The 20416-nt window shown below is 40.2% G+C and overlaps 1 protein-coding gene across 3 annotated transcripts in view; it reads left to right on the top strand.

Moving 5' to 3' along the window:
- bcas3 (BCAS3 microtubule associated cell migration factor) overlaps nt 1-20416 on the top strand; it is a 351373-nt gene that overhangs the window by 11284 nt on the left and 319673 nt on the right. For all 3 annotated transcript variants that reach the window (XM_074640019.1, XM_074640022.1, XM_074640020.1), the window contains exons 6-7: nt 2786-2867; nt 6344-6416. In XM_074640019.1, the coding sequence (XP_074496120.1) occupies nt 2786-2867; nt 6344-6416 (155 nt within the window). The remainder of the gene's footprint in view (nt 1-2785; nt 2868-6343; nt 6417-20416) is intronic.

Genomic DNA, 20416 nt, shown 5'->3' with positions numbered 1-20416 from the left:
GAGCAGACACTGTGAAAAAAAAAACATCCGAGGCCACAAATGAAATGAATATAATGAATAACTGTGTGCAGGGGGAAAACAACTTTGTAAAAGCAATTTGGCATATTGCATACGCTGGGCCACTAATGTAATGGTGGGAATGTTGTTGATGGCAGCGGATGTCACACAGAGCCATGTAAGGCGAGGATGAGCGGCGGGGTAATGCACAATAACCCGGCGCATTAACCTCCGGCCCTCCCCTCTTCTCATTTTAATCCAGCAAATTCCATTATTCCCCCTCGCAGGTCCATTTGCCTGTACAGGAATCCTACCCTGCTGCCAACCTCCTTTTATTCCTGCTATCAGTGCTCGTATAACCTGCTTGTGTCTCCAGTGTTAATCTACCACCGCTGGGCCTCAAGCACTTTGAATAAAAACACAGCTCCAAATCCGCCACTTTGAAAAGGCTACTAATTGCACAAAAGAGCGATCATCCCCTCAGATGGGTTTAAAGTCTTCAAACAACCAGATTAAAGCACTAGTAAAGTGATAATGCAGGTTTCACTGTAATTTAACGCATAAAAGAATAACAAAAGTGGGGCATTCTGCGCTCAGAACAATGTGCCATTACACACGCTAGACACTGCCAAGAGCCTCACAGGGCATTGACCTAATATACTGTCATCACATGTGAACACATGAAGCATAAACCGGACTGGGCAGACACAACCACACATCCATTTAAATGCTTTACACTGTGGCTGTATTTCCTCTGTAGTAAAGAGCAGACATGCAGTAAACTTTCAAATCCTCTTTAATAGGGCAACCTTTATTGTGTATCCTTAAATGTAATTTGAAGCTTGTGCAAATGTGCTGGAATGCACTTGTTTGGTCGGTGAAGCAGGTTGATGAACAGACGTTTTAGAGGGAAAACAAAAAACAGCCCTTGTGTATTTCATCAACCGTAAAACAATCAAACACTTGAACAAACAGCTACTGCTAATGTGTTTTCCATGTCTCTGCTCATTATTATGTGTAATGGTGTATTTTATAACACTTAAATAATTGGCTACGTGTTGATAGGTCTGGGTATCGGGCTTCAATACTATTGGATACCGACCAAATTGTCAGTTACTCGTAAAGCCTAGATGTCAGAGTGAATGATGATGTGAAAATAAAATGGCAATTGAGTCTGTTTATCAGGCTGGAAATGTGTATATAGCCTTGAATATTGAAAACTGTAAAGTACTGTTCACTGGTATTGGATGCTTGGTCAGAGTCTTAGTCTTAAAGGTCCCATATTGTAAAAAATTAGATTTTCATGTCTTTTTTATTATAAAGCAGATTTAAGTGCTATAAAAATACTTTTAAACTATCAAAACGCTCAATATACGGAGAAACACACACAGCCCGTATTCAGAAATTGTGCGTTTGAAACAAGCCGTTAGGATTTCTGTCCATTTGTGATGTCACAAATATACAACATTTAGACCGTTACACAGTTTTAAACATTAACATTCTAAATGTGTCCCAGTTTATTTCCTGTTGCAGTGTATGTAAATAACATCAGCTGACAGGAAGTAAACATGGACCCAAGCTGTTGCCTAGAAACGCAATTCCGTTGCAATTCTGTTGAAATGACCTAAAACAGAGTGTTTCAGACAGAGCATGAATACAGGTATATTCAGGCTGACAGTATGAGGAAAATAAAGTGTTTTTTGAACATTACAGCATGTAAACATGTTCTAATAGAAACACAAAATACAATTATGAACCTGAAAATGAGCACGATATAGGACCTTTAAATCTTAGTCTGCTTATTCTTGGATTAAATATTTTCCGATCAAAATAATTATTTGAGCTAATTGTAGACTGTGTTTTATGAAAGCAAAGTACTTGTACTGCTGCTTTGTGAAAACAAAATTAAACAATGATGCATTGTAGACTTAAACATCTAAACTTGGGTATCATGTTAGCACTATAGCATCAAAACATTTCTGACAAACCCAACCCACACAGGCAGGATTTTTTTTTAGAAATACTAAGGTCATAAATCCATAAAATGTGAACATGCAATCAAAAACAGAAGGTAATCTTCGGAGATTGTAAAATGTTGCTGTTGGAAACACTGATGAGAGGGTTTCTTTCAGATTGGGACTGATGCATCATGGGTTGCTGCCCTGTTGGCTCTGTCACAGTACGGGTAGGCAGCTCGTTTGCATTGCGATGCCACTGAACCTTTTATTCTCTGCCCAGTAAATTTTACTCTGTGGTTTGGCTGGAACTTCAACCAACGGACCGTCCCTTCTCCCTCCCTCCCTCCCTTCCTCCCTTCCTCCCTTTGTCTCTTTCTATGAAAAACCAGTTTACCGCAGTTGGAATTTATTTATTTTTCATACAGTGTGTGAACAAATACATGTTTGTCCTTGTGCTTGAGTTGTTCTGCAGTAATCTCCGTAGGCTTATACCCTTCATGGTTATTCCACACCTTTTTTTGCTGAGTACAGAAAAAAAAGCATAGTTGTCCCAAGGTGTACTTATTGAAGGTAGCATTTCCAGACACACACTTAACACCAGACAGCGAGAGACAGGAAATGATGCCCCTAAAAAGTGACACCTGTGAATGCAGTAGGTCATGTGGCCACAAGTAGACAACATCTCTGGATTGCCCAATGCCTGAATATGTGGCGTATGCTTATCTTTAACTCTGTCTGTATTGTTGAGTGCAGAATGGTTCTTTTCTCTGATGTAGCCTATCAGATATGTGAACTTCTACATTACCTTAAATCCCAATATTTTCTTTCAGTTGTCAGGGGAAGCCCAAGAGCTGTTCTCAGTGCGCCATGGTCCTGTGCGAGCTGCCCGCATTCTACCAGCTCCTCATATCAGTAAGTATCTTCAGTACTTCAGTACCTTAACCTTGCCTAAATACTGAGGCTCTGATCACTATATCTGCATATTGTTTTAAATTGGTAATATTGCCGACCTCCCACTAGAGACTTTTAGTTGACTATGAGGCTACAAATGCTGAACCCTCAAGGCTTTCCCTGTCTGACAAGTCTACATTTCAGGTTTTTCTTTGTTGGGGTATTTAAACTACAAATCATAATAACACTCTTGTCAGTTGAAATACATTTTTATATTTTTTTCATATGAGAAGATTGATGTCACTTTGTATGGGATTACTGGAAATGGGGACACCACTGTCCAAAAAAAAATAAAACATCTGTCAACCAGCTACTCTAAAACTCATTAATTGACACATTATAGCTGCTTTACTTCGTACAAAAGCCAAAGGACCACATCGCAGCATCTGTTTTGCGACTATACAGCTCCAAGGCCGAATAACAAGAACTACGCCTTGAACCAGGCAGAAGCTCCGCTGTTTTCACCTCGTCTCACCACATGAACTGTGTGAACACTAGATTTATCTTTCTAATCCTCAAACGTGGAAGAAGTACCTGTATGTACTCTCAAACACACAAGTGTCTTTTCAGGATACATTTACAATGTCTGTCCTGGAAAAATCACATCTACTTGATTTGGTTAACTTGGTTTTGGCATTCAAGGTCGACACTTAAAATTACATTTTGTATGGCACATCCTAATGCAGTTTTGGGTTGTGGGCATTTTAAGTGGTGCTTTATCATTAAAATTAAAGAGTGCTCCATGCAGCCTCATCCTAATTATGTTTGCCTGTCAGTGCTGGCAAGCCTCTGAAGTCAGGGCTTTCTTGCTGCCAAAGGTCTGCTGGAAACATCTCACCGTCTAAAACACCTCTAGATCTATCTCTTCAAGATTCTTTAATATTTTCTTCAGGTAAACATACACACATTTATATAACAACAACAACAAAAAAACTGTTTTCTTTTTTCTTAGGGTGGCGACGTCATTAATTATGATGACAGACATTCAAAGCTTCATTCGAAAACCTCGATAGAAGCTTTGAATGTATACAAAACGACACATGGCACAGCCCTAGTTTTAAGAGTTTGGAGGACAAACATTACCCACGTGGAAAATCTATTCTTGTCCCTATTTTTTGTCATTTTAAAACAGCAAAACTGTACATGTTTTTGTGGCATTTTGTAATTTTCTAACTCAAAAGAATATTGTTGAAATTGATTTTATTCCTTCTAGTTGATTACTTGTGATTTCTCACATTTTATTTTGCCATCATGACTAATCATTGATCCCAAATTCAGTTTACAGGACACTGCAAAATGTGTTTTCCCAGTCCCAGTAAAAGTTCACATCAGTTGCAGTTATTTTTTGTAATCTCAAACAAATGTTCTGTAAACACGCCCAGATCCTTCTGTTTTTTATAGAAATAAGTGATTTCAGCTTGTTTTTTAAAGAAACAATGAACACCAAGGTGTGTAAAATTATATATTAAAATGTATGCTTTCCACAACTGCTTATCTTAATCCTGTCTCCACTTTTTATTATCATATTAATTTAATTTAAAATGTCACAATAGTTAAAGTGTTGACAGTGGTGTTTCACTCGTTTCAGACACTGGAAAGTTGAATGCAGTATGAGTAACAGTGTTCATATCCTCAAAGCTATGCTGCAAAATGGTTTAGTGGTTCAACTGAGTCGATCCTTTCCAGACACAAAGTCTAAATTCGATTTCTGCAGGTGTCTATCAGTGCTGAGAAAAAAACTGCCATATAGCCTCTCCGGTTTGTGCCATTTTTTTTCGGTGAGAAAATCGCCTTTTTGTTCTCCCACCATGTTCCGGTCTTTTGGCGGATTTCAACAACACACAATGGCAGCATTTGAGGAGCGCTGGAAGTAGATGAAAGCAAACCACAGTAATAAGAAGCAGCAGATAGCCCCAACACATGAGGGAAGCAATTCTCTCAGCAGAAAATAAATATGAATTGTACTACTGGAGGGAAGGGACACTGATTGCAATCTGCTAGGGCGCAAACAGTGTTGCACTGTGGTGAGCCATTAAAAGGCCAATTGTCTGGGATGCGAGGCCGTGGGTGGGCGGACTTAGAAAGACCCGAAAATAGGTGTTGATTATAATAAGGCAAGGTTCCCCTTTCCTAGAATAGAGAGGGAAGTACTGGTTTTCCAAAGGGAGTAAATGTGTTTGACCACATCCTCTCTGCAGTTTACAACCTGTGATCTTCCGTTGTCTTGGAAAATGAGGCAACACTGTTCCCTTGATTGATAACAAAAGCGCATTGAGAAAATGTGAATATATATATATGTAATAATATGTACTGTAGGTCTTTGAGCTCTTTTTCAGTGGAGGTCAGATTGAATGTCCTCACAATAGAGCCACACTTGGGATGCTCCCACACTACAAAAGTAATTCTATGAAGTTTAACAATAAGTTGTCTGTAATATTTGATGCCATGTTATAGTATTATGTCAGCATGCAACCATGTCCTCTGTTACAGTGAAACATGGAAACATCCACATGGAAGTCAGCAGTACTTGCTTCAATTACTGTCCATTACAGTAGTAATCAAATCAAAGTCTCTCTATTCATCAAATGTTGCACTAAGTCTCTAAAAGTCATATTTATGTTACGGCTCAATATCTTGACTGGGAATTATGTCTGATGACAGAAACATGAAAGAAGTAAGGACCCTGTCTGGAGTGTTAAAGGCTGGTAGGGAAGGCGCATTTGCTCTCACGCCATACCACAGGAACTCGGGCTGATTACTGTCAAGCCTCAAATTACAGTCCTCTAAAGGGTAACATCTTCAATCTAAGCACCCCCATCCCCTCAATCCCCCTGATCCTTCGTCCGTCTTCAAGAATGAGACAATCAGGGAAAATACAGGATCAGTCCACTTAATGCAACATGTTTTCTCTTCATTTGAAAAAAAAATATGCCTGCTGGGTTTTTACCATGCTGTAATTCTACCCTGAAACCCCCAAAACAAACAAGGAGATCGAACGAAAATCTCACTCCCTTTTGCAACGTTCAGGAGATTAATCCAGCTCATTTCTGATCTGTCATTTTTTTTTTAAATCATATTTTTCCCCAACTTTTTATGGAGAAAGTTTCCTTTGAAACCCTCATACAGTGGCGGATCAGATAAGGGTAGAACACCAGTCTTTACAGTATGTGGATGCCACCTTTGGGCTGGTGAGGATAGTTGTTAACTTGTAAAATATAGCCTGGTTCTGGAAAAAGTCTCCTTTTCACCAAAATAATTGCATTACAGGACAAGAGTAGTAATGTCATCTGCATGTTTCCTGTCAAAATAGACTGCCTGTTGAATGAGGGTGGGCCGCACTAGAGGCCTCACATATTCGTTTAAAGAATGTCCCTCTTTGTTGTGTGCAGATTATTCCACTTCTCATCCCTCTTTCTATGACTCCTCTTCCTCCTCAGGTCCTCTGAAGACGGACAGTTTTGACGACAAGAGGCCTCTGCTGGGGGTGTGCAAGAGCACGGGGTCTTCTGGGTGAGTTCACGCATCATAACCCAACAGTATCTTATATGTTTTTTTAACCATGTAGCACAGCATCAACCAGTTATGGTATGAGTTACAACGTCTGCAAATATATTTGGCTGGAATTGAACTTGTGAATAGTTTGAGGCAACTACTATACATCTTTATTGTAATTTAGGCCAAATGGAGTAAAATAAACAATTGAAACAATACCACGATTTCCCCCAATACATATTGCAACTAAGGTAAACATGCCTTTATCTGAAGCATATGATTTGGAAAAAACAAAGAGCACTCAATTGAAACCACGAGGGACGCTGCAGGTGATGTGTAATGAAGAATATGAGTTTCCAATTGTGACAGAATGGGTCATTTTTAAGTGAACTGCCTATAAGAACAGCTAAATAAACCAGTCACTAGTGTTAGATCAAGTCCTCTCCATACATAAATTAGCTGACTAGAATGCTGTGTTAAACTGAATAATAAAGTGGTAAACAATGGCCATTCTTGCTGAATTCCAGTCTAGTAATTAAGCACATTTTGTAATTATGACTTTGTGAGTGCGGTGTTCAACAACTATACTTAACAATCTGTTCTGGTTAAGCTCTTGCAGAAGTTAAGAATGTTCAAATCAATTTTTAGCCCTGATCCCAATCTTCTAAGTCTTTTAATATTGGGGATCTGCCAATACAGAGTCCAATCCAATACTTGTGTTACCTAAATGTTGATTAAGTAGTTATTCGACACATTGAACAGCTGCAGCATACTAAATCTGACACACCTTAATGTCCTGATTCATTACATTACATTCATTTAGCTGATGCTTTTATCTAAAACGACTTACAATTGCATTCAATCATGTGGTTACAACCCCAACAATTCCAAGAATGATGCAAGTACATTAATGTAATTAAATATGCTGAACTAATTCAAGTGTTACATTTAGAGAAATCTTTTTTTATTTTATTTATTTTTTATTTTATTATATTTTATGGATCAAGGTGCACGAGATCAACATGAGAACAGAACATGGATTGGCGTCTGTGGCTCAGAGGGTAGAGCAGGTTGTCCACCAATCGGAAGGTCGGTGGTTCGATCCCCGGCTGCTCCGGTCACATGTCGATGTTCTTGAGCAAGATACTTAACCCCAAATTGCTCCTGAAGGCTGTGCCATCAGTATTTATATTAGATCCTGATGGGAAAAGTTGGCACCTTGCATGGCAGCCTCTGCCATCAGTGTATGAATGTGTGTATGAACATGTAGTGTAAAGAGCTTTGAGTGGTCGGAAAACTAGAAAATAGCTATAGAAATGCAAGTTCATTTACCATTTGTTAGTCTGCGACGGAAGATGTGTAGAGTTTCTGCTGTCCTGATGTCAGTGGGGGAGTTAGTTCTACCATTGTGGAGCCAAGACGGCAAACAGTCGTGACTTTGTTGATCGGCAGCCAGGCCCCCTTCGTCGTAAGGGAGTAGCAAGCCAATTGGCAGTAACAGAGCGTAGTGGACGGGCAGGGGTGTACGGTCCGACCATGTCCTGGATGTAAGATGTTGTAGAGAATGAATCTGCAGGAGCAGGTTGTCGCAGAGATGTTAGCAGCGAAGGACAGCTGGTCATCCAGTGTCACACCCAGGTTCCTTGCACTCCGAGTTAGGGACAGTTCTTGATGATAATGAAGAGGTCTTGGATGGGAGATGCCTTCCCTGGAAGGAAGAGCAGCTCAGATTCAAAACTATTATATGATTTGAATGAAAGTTTAACTGAAAAATGCAATTCATGAAATTGATGTTCATTTGAAATAAACATTTGAATGCAGGACTTTTACTGCTTTTACTGTGCGGTATTAACAGTTTTACTTCAAATCACATGCTCTTTGGTGGAATTTGTGTTAGAATTAGATGAGATATTGAAGATGAACCTCAGACAGATTCAGAAAAAGATTTTGAATCTAATTTTATTGGTACATTTGGTCAGTAATTCCAGCTGTGTTTTTTTTTTTTTTTTAAAGGTGTTCAGCTGATACAGACACCAGCTCAGAGCGGGACTGTGTTGGAATATCTGCAGAGCTCATGACTGCCTTACAATGTGATGGATGTCATTTGACAAATGTTTTACATATTCCAAGGCCAACATTTAATATTATATATATTATATTTAATTTGTACAACTCTCCACCTTCATGAAAGAAGTGTTGTCACCTTTCAGTATAATGCAGTACACCATCACTAACTACGACCTCAGCAGTAGTGGGAAGTGTTTTACTCTTTGCAATGTTATGAAGTACAAATCCTACATCTGGAAGTAATTTTCTGTTAATAATAAGAAGCATCAAAGGACACCCAACTTCTTGTTATGAACCCTTCACATGCACCCAACTGGAGCTGAGCCAGTGATGTGGGCTTAGTGAGTGTGATTCATGGATTTTTAGTTGCACTACGGTTAGCATGCGAGCAGTACCTGGACACCCCATAGGCAGACAGAAAGGAGATTAAACAGATGTGTAGATTCCTTGGATTCTCAGAGGTTGGAACTGGGAATGTCATGTCTTTGTTTAGTGAAAGAAAGTGAATTTAAAAAGTGACAGACCCCGAGGCATCTGGTACTCGCTTCTCCATACCCGGCCCATACACTCCTCTTTTCCACCCCACTCCCCCATTTACTTATGCTCCTCTCCCAGAGCAACACAAAATTTAACTCAATATATCCTCCCTGGGAAATGAAATAAGGAAGTCTGTCTTCAGCTGGGCCTTGACGGAGACCACCTTCTTGATGTATTCCAGGGACTGCCGCCCCTGTCTCTCTGACTCTGTTACCATTGCTTCTGCTTTTCCTATGTCCTCGCTGACACTGAGAGGGCAGCATTTTGACGGTTTGGCGAATCATCCAGGCGTCGCTCGACACTAATGCTGAAAACATGCACTGTGTTGAAAAGCAGAAACCCTGACCTCTGGCTGAATGGCACCGCCTGGTTCTTCCCCTTACAAAAAGTGCTTGGTAAATAACACTTTGGTTAAAGACAAGAAGGAAAAAGGCTTCCGGGTGCGGCACAGTACTTTCCATTGGGCCTGTTCATAAACTTACTAAGGTCCTCACACAATTTTTAGCATATAATCATTTTGAAATAACAGCTTTTGTTAACCACCAAAAAGGATGCCGTCTTGACACTTAAATGAAAAACAGATTGAAGTCTTGGCCGCTACAGCGGTGCTGGTTTAGATGTTGGTTCAGTCAGCTCTAGGCTTAGATTACAAGATTTGTAAATTAAAGGAAAACCAGGGAAGGGAAAAAGCATGTGTGCTGAAGCCCTGTACTTGTGGATTTCTAGCCAGGCACACTCCACTCCATTTTATCAATGGAAAGGATTATGCCGTAAGTCCAAACAATGTATGGATCCAGAGATTTTCTTGACAGTAAAGCTACACGTCCCTTTCAGTCTCTGCACCAGTGCCAGTGGGCTTTAGGAATTAGTGAAGAATGCTGGTGCCATTGCAGACCTTGGTATGTCTGCTCACAATTCTGGAAAGGATTTGTGTTTCCTTCCCCTGCTTGCTGTTATTATTTTCATTCATTTTTGATTACATCCACAGGTATTAAAAATTCTGGGAGACTTAAGGCTGCTCTCTCTCAATGAATGTAAATTTTATGGCCAAAACAGAGGCAACTTAACTGTTGGGTGGGTGTTTGAGAGCACACACTTTTTGGGCAAAAGTTCAGTGATGAATAAGCGTGCTTTGTTCTCCAGAATTTGGGAACTGTCAGTGACATTTCCAACCTCCAGCTACCCCCTCACAACATCTCCAGATGCTGAGAGGATGTGGTCCTTTTTTTCTTTTTAACCAATATAGTCCTTGTTCACCGTGCAGATTACGACTGGATGTGCTATTTTGGGATTCTGGCTAATACAGATGGATATTCAGAGCAGATATCATCGTCACTTTTGAGGCCATGGATACTCTTTTTTTTTTTCTTCTAAAGACTGCTCAATCACTTGTCTGCTGATGTCATGAATGTCACCACCGTCATCTCTGTCTCATACTTTAATTTTTTTAAGGGGTTTCCATTCACCAATCCCAAAGGCTTGTTGTACATCCTAATGTTTCCAACATATCATTCCTGATGATCATGATGATTGAAACCGTGGAATCAATAGCATTTAAAGTGTTAATCATGGGGAACTATGAAGTATGACGTCTGTGTTGTGGATTTGGCAACACTTGTGGTCACTGGTGGCGTCAAGTTAATTTTGATATATAGAGATCCCATCGTTGTTCTATTTGAACCAAAGGTGTAATTTCCACTGCAGCAGCAATGTCACAGTGCCTTGTCTGCAGGAAATACTTTACAAGAAGAGAAACTTGTGTACAGCCACAGCCTAGGGATGCTAATTTGGAATTTTTTGTTCTAACCAATAACCGACCCTCGTTAACCGATTATTAACCGTTACCTGACAAGATTAGTGCGTTTCATGCAGCGGTGCTGTGGTTTTATTGCCTAACGAGCTACCCAGCTGCAACGATAAGCTGATGCACAAACAGGTTAAATCCATCATTTATCACCAGCTGCAGTGTTTGAGCACAAAACAGACAACGGAGTCCCCAGTTCAGCCGCTTTCCCGGTAAAAGTCTCCACTGCATCATTTAGTTTAGCTGTGAGATTGTCAGCTGTGTGTCTGCCCGGCGTACTCTGTCAGTGCGGCATAACGTTAGCGAGTGTCCTACAGACCGCGTGTGTGGCGTTATAGCTGTGAACGTAGCTGTAGCAGTGTGTGTACAGTTTATTTGTCGGTAAATAAATGCTACAACTCCTCAAGACCCGAGCCAACTTCCTGTTTCTGTAACACCAGCTCAGACTCACTTAAGGTGGACTGTTAAGGTGGACCAGCTATTCTCCTTTATGTGACAAGCAGCTACTCTGAGTTTTGTTCAGTTTTTTCATTATTAATATTTCTTTTAACAGTTTAAGCATTAATCAGTCAAAAATTCTTAACGGTTAAACGGTTAATTATTAACATCCCATCAGCAGCCATAAACAGACTTGGCATGGCTAGACTGAAAACACATTGAGGATTTTATTTAGAGGATAATACTCTAAATCTTTCCTTTTTTTCTTTTAAAAATATGCTGCACAGAATCAGTTTTTCTGTGAATGCTTATTTCCAGGTGTTGCAGACAAGATTAATAACGTCTCGTATTAAAGTTGGAATGAAGTGATTCATCTCTAAAGTAACATAATTTTTTCAGCTGTAGTTATATTTTAAAAGTAAGCTTAAATCCTTCTCCTAATCCTAAACCTGTGACATAGCTAAATCAGTGAGGAGTTTTTTCCTAAATCCAGTCAGCTTAAAAACCTGTCTGTGTTCTTACAGAAATTAAATGTGACAATTTTATTGAGCAAGCCTGTAATTTTATAGCCCAATTAACACGGCATACACTGTCTAAAGGCAGTAGACCGGTGGAGTTGAGTCTCTCCGTCTTTGCAGTTACATCTTAGAACTCACCCAAAAAGTCCCCACCGTTATAAAAAACAGTTCCCCTGTTGCATCGATAGTTATTGGACAATGATTTAGGGTACTGCAATCATCCTATCTCTATGTTTTCTGTGATTGAGAGGACTGACGATATCCACACAAGCTAATGTGCTGCGATTTGGAAGTTCTACCCGAGCATGAATAATGTGTATCTGGCTTATAATAATGGCATCAGATCATATGTACTTTCATTGTTCAGTGCTCCAAGCAAGCTGTTTGTTATAATGTTGGGTGTCACCTGCCAGCTCCTGCCCCCTCACATTGGTAGTAATCAAAGATATATGTGCGGAAAATATATCTTCATCGTCCTGAACACCTTTATTTAAATCTGCTTAAAGTCCTGTAGTAAAATACGCAGTCTATTAATTACATGGTTGCAAGCAGCAAATTCCACTTAGCTCTCACACACACAAACACATTTGATGGCAAAAGCCCATTGTGGCACTAAGCCCTTGTGTTTCAGTGCATTTTCATGACAGGTTTTGCCCCGTGGACAGGATGTATCCGTCTTCTAAAGTGTATGAAATGGAAATCATCAAGCTTTTGTATAAAACGATCCACCAGATTAAGGGGGATTTGGAGAACTGATGCTTTTTATCCACCATGAGGTTATGGTGTTCTTCATTGTCACATTGTGATTACACAAGGGCACGCAGGCACACATACACGCACACACAAACACTCTCATTCTATCCAGTATCCAAGCCTACTGTGTGGTAGATGCTACCTTCAGTAACTTAGGGAAGTGACTGTATATATTTGATTTGCTTGTTGTGAAGCTGTATTGGTTACTCAGGGCTCGAAATACTTTTTACTGTGTTACGACACTGGCGCATGTTACTTTTACAATTTTTTATTTTTTTATCTTTTTATTTTTACCTTTGTTTATTCAGGGGAAATCCACTGAGAGCAATGTTCTCTTTTTCAGGAACACCCTGATCACATTCATACAGTTACACATTCACACCTGCAAGCTGCCCAGTACAACCACAGTCTGATCTGGCCACTGAGCAGCTCCACTGGAGCGTTTTGGGGTTAAGGGCCTTGCTCAAGGGCACCTCAGTGGTGGTAATGAGGGAGGGGCAAGCGCTGCTTTTTCACTTTTCCCACCCCACCCAGGTTTATCCTGCCGGTCCAGGGGATTGAACCGGTGACCTTCCACTCACGTATCTAACCTTTAGGCCACCACTGCCCCAATTAAATGCATCAAATTTTTTTACCTGCACCAAAACATTTTTTTTTACATCACCATTTGGTGCATTTGTCCTTCTTTCTTGGCACATTGCCAACTTTTCAATTAAGTTTGGAGTGAGATAGTAATATAACTTGGTGGGTTTTGTGGGGCAGAAATGTCATGTTCTCCACTGAAAAAACGATTTTGATGAAATTGTTCCCGGACCCTTTTGTCATGCCCCTGCGTGGAAATGAGAGTGACTGTAATCTGGTCTTCCACTTCCCCTTTTTCATTGCCCCACACACGCACACGTTCATACACACTTGTTCAGCGCATAGGCTGAGCTTCGAGGCTCAGGCTTCACTCAGGAGCGTTTGTTTTGACTTGCATGTCTGTTTTATGTCTGTCGAAAATGTGTTCTGCCTCGCCAGTTTTCCCCCTTCAAATAGGAAGTCAGATTAAACTCAGTAGTACTGGAAGCAGTGCACATAAACACACCCGACAAGCTGAATGATTAGTAATGACTTTTCAAACCTTTACCACAACCCCATTCCCGAAACCAGGCCTCCGTGGTCAAAGCAATTAATATTTTATTTTACTAGAGTTTAAACTTTCCCTTTCTCTTTACATTAAACAAAGTATATGGCAGTACTAATGTAATTTTTTTCAGATGTTGGATGAAAGATAAAGGGAGCATTGGCTTGGTGAAGTAATACTGGTGGTTCCTTAGCAGGGCCAATATTTATCTAGTGTGCCAGAGTAGGAATCAGTCTTAGCAAAAATCATTGGATGCATTTTTGGTCCTACTACTGGTGTTGGAGTAAAAACTAGGAAATGAATCCCATCTCTACCAACATTCAGGAGAGCTCCAGAGGTGACCTAACTGTTTGGAGATGGCGTTCAGAAAGCGATATTCTGTGGGAGGAGGGATATTCACTGATGGCAATGAGCTTATTATCGATCAATCTATCATTTTGGCCCAATGACTGTGGTGATCCCACAACCTTTTCTCTTGCACCACTAGCAGGTTTACATTTTTGGTTCAGAGTGAACTGTCCCAACAACTATTGGATGGATTGCCATGCAATTACAGATGTTCCTGGAGTGCAGTCTTAATTACTTTAATTGTCCTCTGACTTTTCATTCAAGCGCCACCAGTAGGCTAAATGTTTCATTCATCCAGTGAAATACCTTAACATCTACTTGATGGATGGACACCAAAGTTTGTAAAGACATATGGTTCCCACAGCATGAATCCAAATGACTTAGGTGGTCTCCTGTCCTCTAACACCACCATGAGGTTGACATATTCTAATGATATTTCTCAACAAATATTGAATGGATTGCTATGAAATTTGGTACAGCCATTTCTCCCTTGATTTGTAATAACTTTTGAGATCCTCAGACTTAGTGCCCTCATTGAATACAATTTAGATTTCTCACATCGTGAACATGGTAAACATTTACTTTGTCATTGTGAGCGTGAGATGTTAGCATGGTGAGGTGATCACCGTGCCTACGTACAGCCTCACAGAGCCACAAGCATGGCTATATATTATTATTTCTCTTGTTTTGACTGATGTTTTTTGGTATACAAAAAGAACAAGAACATGCACTCACTGCAAAAAACAAGCTCCCTGCCACCCTATACGGCACAGGGAAAATGTAGCTGTGCAACAGTGATGATTTGGGTCTGTCACAGCCAAACATTTTGGCAGCAATAAATCAAACGTTCATCACTCTTAGAACGCCCCAGATAATGCACAGATTCAATGTAAAGTTATGGAAAAACAAGCTGCATTATTACAAATTGTGGCACATGGCTCGCAGGTGCCTTAAGTGAATGGCTTATTGGTGAATGTCATTATGAGATGTATGCTTTTTATATTTGCATGTATAACCCAGTTAGCTTAGTCACCTATAACATTTGGCTATCTACATAATGCCTGCACATTTTTAGCGTTTAAATTTTACCACTATCTATACTCCAAATTGCAACTGTCAGGAAAACTACAATATGTCATCGTAATTTCTATTTTATGGGTGAGAGTGTCGTAAAACAGTGGCATCAAAATATCTCCAAGGAGGCAGTCCTTTTGTTAAGTTTAAGCACGATTCATAGGAGTGGTTATGAGACATTTGATAAGTATGGGCCCTGATTCCACTTAGTTTTTACCTTGTTTACTACCTATTCTCTTAGCCAGGACACTATGATAGTGGATACGTTTTTGTAGAGCCTTAGTAACTGATGAAATGATCGTTAAGTAATTTGCATTGTAACACACAAATTGTATCCTGGCTTCAAGCTGTCCTCTAGCCCGTATCCTTTATGCACGAGCAGACACAAGGCAAAGTTAACTCTTCACGTTTCTAGATACAGCTTTGAGATGTCAAAGCAGAAGAAAGAACTCCTCCATGGCCAGATGTTTCTCGTGTCAAGTGCTTCTACTTAACTTTGACAGAAAATTGGCACACAAAGCTAAAATGCTAAAATTGGATCTAATGCAGCTATGGTTTAGGTAATGAATATTAATATCCACTTCACTGCTGACAAAGGCAGAAGGAATGAGCTGGATTTATGGACTTTATATACATAAATTCCCATGTTGAATTTCATTTTATTCTTACACTATTTATTGTTGGGTAGTTCCTAAATTTGCAAGGTGATGTTTTTTTTTTTTAAACTCTTCTCTTACCTTTTTTGTCACCAGTACAGTCAGATTTAATGGTTTTGTTTGCTATTTGTCTTACTTTTAGCTAGAATGCAATGCTTTAATACATGAAGACACACAAACACACAGGGCAGTGTGTTTCCAAAATGCTGGCCATTATATGTGCGGTATTAAACAGTGAGGGAAATGTATTTCTGGCTGCTCTGCAGTTGAACTTTTTACCCTAATTACTTTCCTACTAATGCCTGCAGCTTGCCGGAATCACTGTGGCTCCCTCCAGGCCCCTATCAGGCTCTGATGTGGCCAGCGTTTGTTGTGTGTGTGTGTGTGTGTGTGGAGGGGGTGTCTAGGTTTGAACTGAGAATGAGAGGAGTTTGAGTAAAAAACAAAATAAATAGCAAGAGTGAGTACGGAAAGAAGAACAGTTTTTCTTTTTCCAGTAGTCATGGAATTGTAGATGCAGATTTGATTGTCCCTGCATGGACGGGAGTTCCTTAAAGTGCAAAGAAAATGTGCAAATTTGAACATAATGATTCCATGGCAACTGGGTGAACTCCATCTTTTGATAAAGTTAATGTAATATGAGTCAAAGCCCCATAGCAGCTACTACAGATTATGAGATTGATTATGAAATGACATGCTCAGTTTCTGTTTCCAAGGTCAAAACTCAACTTTGAATGTAGTGCCAATATTTGCCCTTCTGTTTGCAGTGAAGACTTTGTGTCACATTGTTTCAACACTTTTTCAGAGGCTTTTCTTTTCTGCCAAGAATAAAAGTCCAGTGAGAACTTTGAGTACTTGTTGAATGTTGACAACTTATTGGATATTGGCAAAGTTAATTTTAAATTTCTGGTTTCATTATTCAAAAGTTCCTATCAGTGGAACCCTAGTGGAAATACAATTCCTCGGAAGTCCAACAGTCTCCAGTTGGAGCATCAGTGTTCTCTCGTTCAGCAGAGCACAGCCTGGGCTTTCCAAACCGAGGTTGTATTTGTTTAGCATTTCCACAGCATGTAATTGTCGTTCGTATTTGGGGAGCTTGTAAAACCTCGCACCAGACGGAAATGTGATGACGTTCCTTACTTGTAAATGAATTTATTTGCCTGCTTTTTAATTCCTCCTCAGGCTTCCATCTATGCTTTCCTCAGCCACATGAAGTCTTGTGGTTTTGATCCTCTGGTTTAGTTCACGTTCATAAAAAAGATGTGTGCAAATTTTCTCAGTTAGAGGGAAAGTGCTCATGGAATAAGCGCAGCATTGATGTAAAAATTTAAATAACAGATGTCAACATGTTTCATCGGAGGAAGTACAAATACTAGATTGATGATAATGGCACAATAATAAGACATGCACCATCCGTAATGGTCCTTAATGACCATTCCAAACAGCTGTATATCTAAAATTAAGACTTACACTTGGTTGTAAAAGTCACATTAAACATTGTGTTGTTAGGAGGTTGTCCAAATCTGGTACAGTGCGGCACAGTAGTATGACAGAAAAATGACCCAAACAGACAGGTTTTACTGTAGAGACAATCCAAAGGGAGATGGATTCAGCAGGTGTCTGGTTGCTTTACAGCATAGCAATATAGAATTTCCAATACAAAATCCAATATTGGACCATTTTTTTGTACCAATACAAACTATTTTTAGCAACACTAGCACAGGTATGGCAATGTTGGTAACTGGATGTTCATCAATTTTGGTTCAGACTGAATATATCAACAAACATCTCATGGATTGCCGTACATTTTGTACAGAAACGTGCTGTATGTCTATTCCATATTCCCCAAGGTTGACATTTTTGGTTCGATCCATCCATCTAGTAGATGGAAAAAGTTAGTACGGACATTCATGGTCGCCAGAGGATACATTCTAATGACTTTGTTGATCCCCTTACTTTTCACATGGTGTCACCAGCAGGTCAACGTTTTGTACTTACCTAGTAAAATGTCTCCACATCTACTCATTGAATTGGCACCACATGTTTTTCAGATGCTCATGGTTCTCTGAGGATGTTTCTGATGATTTTAAGACATTCAAGTTTCCCTCAGGATGAAGATCATCTGACTTTTCATGTGGTACTATCATCTGGCCAAAGTTTGCATTTGTGTTTGATCAGCTGTATTATCTGTTAAGTGCTGATTAGCAAATGTTAGCATGCTAACATGGAAAACTAAGATGGTAAACATGGTAAACATTGCTTGTAAGTACAGCCTCACAGAGCCGTCTGTTTTAACGAAAGAAGCCACAAAACTGCCATACAAGAACGTTGCCTTGATGTTAAGTTTTTTTTTTTTTTTCCATGGATAGTTCTCTTTTTTATGAAATTGCATGTTGCAACAATGGTTTAATTTAAAAGTATAGTTGTTTTTTTTCTCTCTGACCGTGTTCTATTATCATTTTGTATTTTGTCCATTTTGTATCTGGCAGGGCCACTCCGTTTTTTCCTTAATTTCTTTAGTAGCTTCTTGTCCTATCAGAGGAAGTAAATGAGCCAAGCCTCCTTTCCTCCATCTCCCTCATTGTGTATCCTTTCAGACCCAAGGGCCAGTTTGAGTAATAGTAATTGACACATTGATCTAATAGGGCCATCGTAATAGGCCTGTTACTGAGCTGGGGAATGGTGCTCGGCGTCACCTTAACATGTGCAAGGACTGACATCCCGCCATGATCCATAATGATAATTGTGATTTAGCCTTGCTTTCAACCTACGCCCCAACGTCCCCGGCATCAGGAAATCGTATTACATCTGACCCTGCATTGCCTCCATTAGAACTGGGTCATTTGTTAAAATACTGCAAAAGCAAAACAATTGAACCCTGTGCCATTTTGATTCTATAATAGCGGGTTATCATGGTCCCTTTGAATCAATTCCAGAGGCCCATTTTTCGGGATAGAGCTTTGAATTAGATTGATCGGACTCTGATAATGCTGAAATCGATGATGTAGCCGCCTAAAAGTAAATTATCGTTGAGTGAAATTTTTGTATTTATCTTAATGTCTGTGCTCTTGATTGTTAATGGTAGCTGTGCTCGCAGCGTGTGGACCTTTGAAATGTTGACGGAGACGTTAACCATGAGGACGGAAAAATTAATCAGGGATTGTTCAAAACTTTTTTTTTTTCTGTGGCGTCTCTTTTATCTTCTCCAGTAAGCATTCCCTGGGAGGGAGGAACACACTTCACACACACACATACACACAAAGAGTACACGTGCAGTCCTTGGACGATGTTTTAATTCTGGGCTTAGTGATCTCAGGGCTCACTTGGCGCTGTTACTGTCCAGCCGCTGGCTTGGGAGACGTGCAGTAACCACACTAGTGTGTATCTGTACTTATAAATGTCTGTATGTGTGTTCACGTATGTGCACATGTGACACATACACTCCCAGCGGGCTTAGCTCATGTATCAGTCATCAAGATGGTTGTTGGATATTGTTGCAGCAGTCATTTTGTCTTTGATCTCTGGGTGTGTGTTCCTGCCTTTGTCTGCGTTAAGAGAATTGCATTTTTGTGTCAAAGTACTGCCTCTGGTGTTAACTAACTTATTAACTGATTCTTTGACAGCGCCGCACACAGTTTCAAGGATTCAAGGATCTTTTATTGTCATTCTAACAACACAGGTTTTCACAATGGAATGCAGTTGTAGTCCATTTATGCTTCACAAGAAAAAAAGCAAATACAGTAGTGCATTCCTGTAGTGCATCTTTTTAATTTGCATCTGGAGGAATGGAAACAGCAGCAACAAAACCACTGGTGAATTATCTGGGCAGATGATATGGCCAGCATCTTAACATAACCATTTTTGACATCAGGGAAACGTTGTCCATCAGCTTTGACTACGTTTTAGCACCAAGCATCATTGATGTAAACACAGAGTCCGCCTCCCCTCGTCCTGCGTTCTGTTTTGCAGTTTGCCTGCCAAGTGCGGCTTGATCCGGGATGCCACGATGGAGATCTCTGTAACGATGCGGGCGCAACAGTCCGATGTCCTGTTGCTGGGTTAGCTTGAGTCTTATTTCATCCATTTTATATTCTTGCAACTAGACATTAGCCAGGAGTGGTGGAATAGCCTTAGGTCCTAGCTGGGTTAGCTTAGCTCCCATCCCAGCTCTCCTCCCTGTCTTCCCGGGTCGGTCGACTCCACTTTCGGTGGCGTTTGGTCCAGCAGGTCTGGCTGGGTAGTCGGAAGATGCTGTGGGCGGTGATTGTCTCAATCCCCACACTTCCTTCGCCGATGTTGATGCGAGTATCGCTGTCATAGGCCATAGATGGTAGTTTGTAGTTCAAGTGTTGGTTGTAGCAATTTTTAGGACTTGAAAAAAAAATAAGACCAGAAAAAGTTGTAACCCTGGCTTAACGTTTGCTCTCTCAGTCCTAGAACCTGGTTCTCCCTCAAGGCCTCTGTTAAGAAGCACCCTCTTACAATATAGTCAACCAGTTGTAGTTCCGACTCTTCATTAGCCAATACATACAGCACAATTTCCACAAGCACCAGTCTGCAGACACAAACACTGTTTGGCATTTGCTGTCATATTGAAGAAAGGCTTAATACTTGTAAAGCATGTCTAACACTGCACAAATACACAAAGACCAAGTCAAAACACCACGGGAATGGGTGGAAGAAATGAGGGGTGAAAA

The sequence above is a fragment of the Sebastes fasciatus genome, chromosome 7, assembly GCF_043250625.1.
Source record: "Sebastes fasciatus isolate fSebFas1 chromosome 7, fSebFas1.pri, whole genome shotgun sequence".
Taxonomy (NCBI): domain Eukaryota; kingdom Metazoa; phylum Chordata; class Actinopteri; order Perciformes; family Sebastidae; genus Sebastes; species Sebastes fasciatus.
The sequence above is the reverse complement of the archived record's forward strand: the minus strand, read 5'-3'. Positions and strand labels throughout refer to the sequence as shown.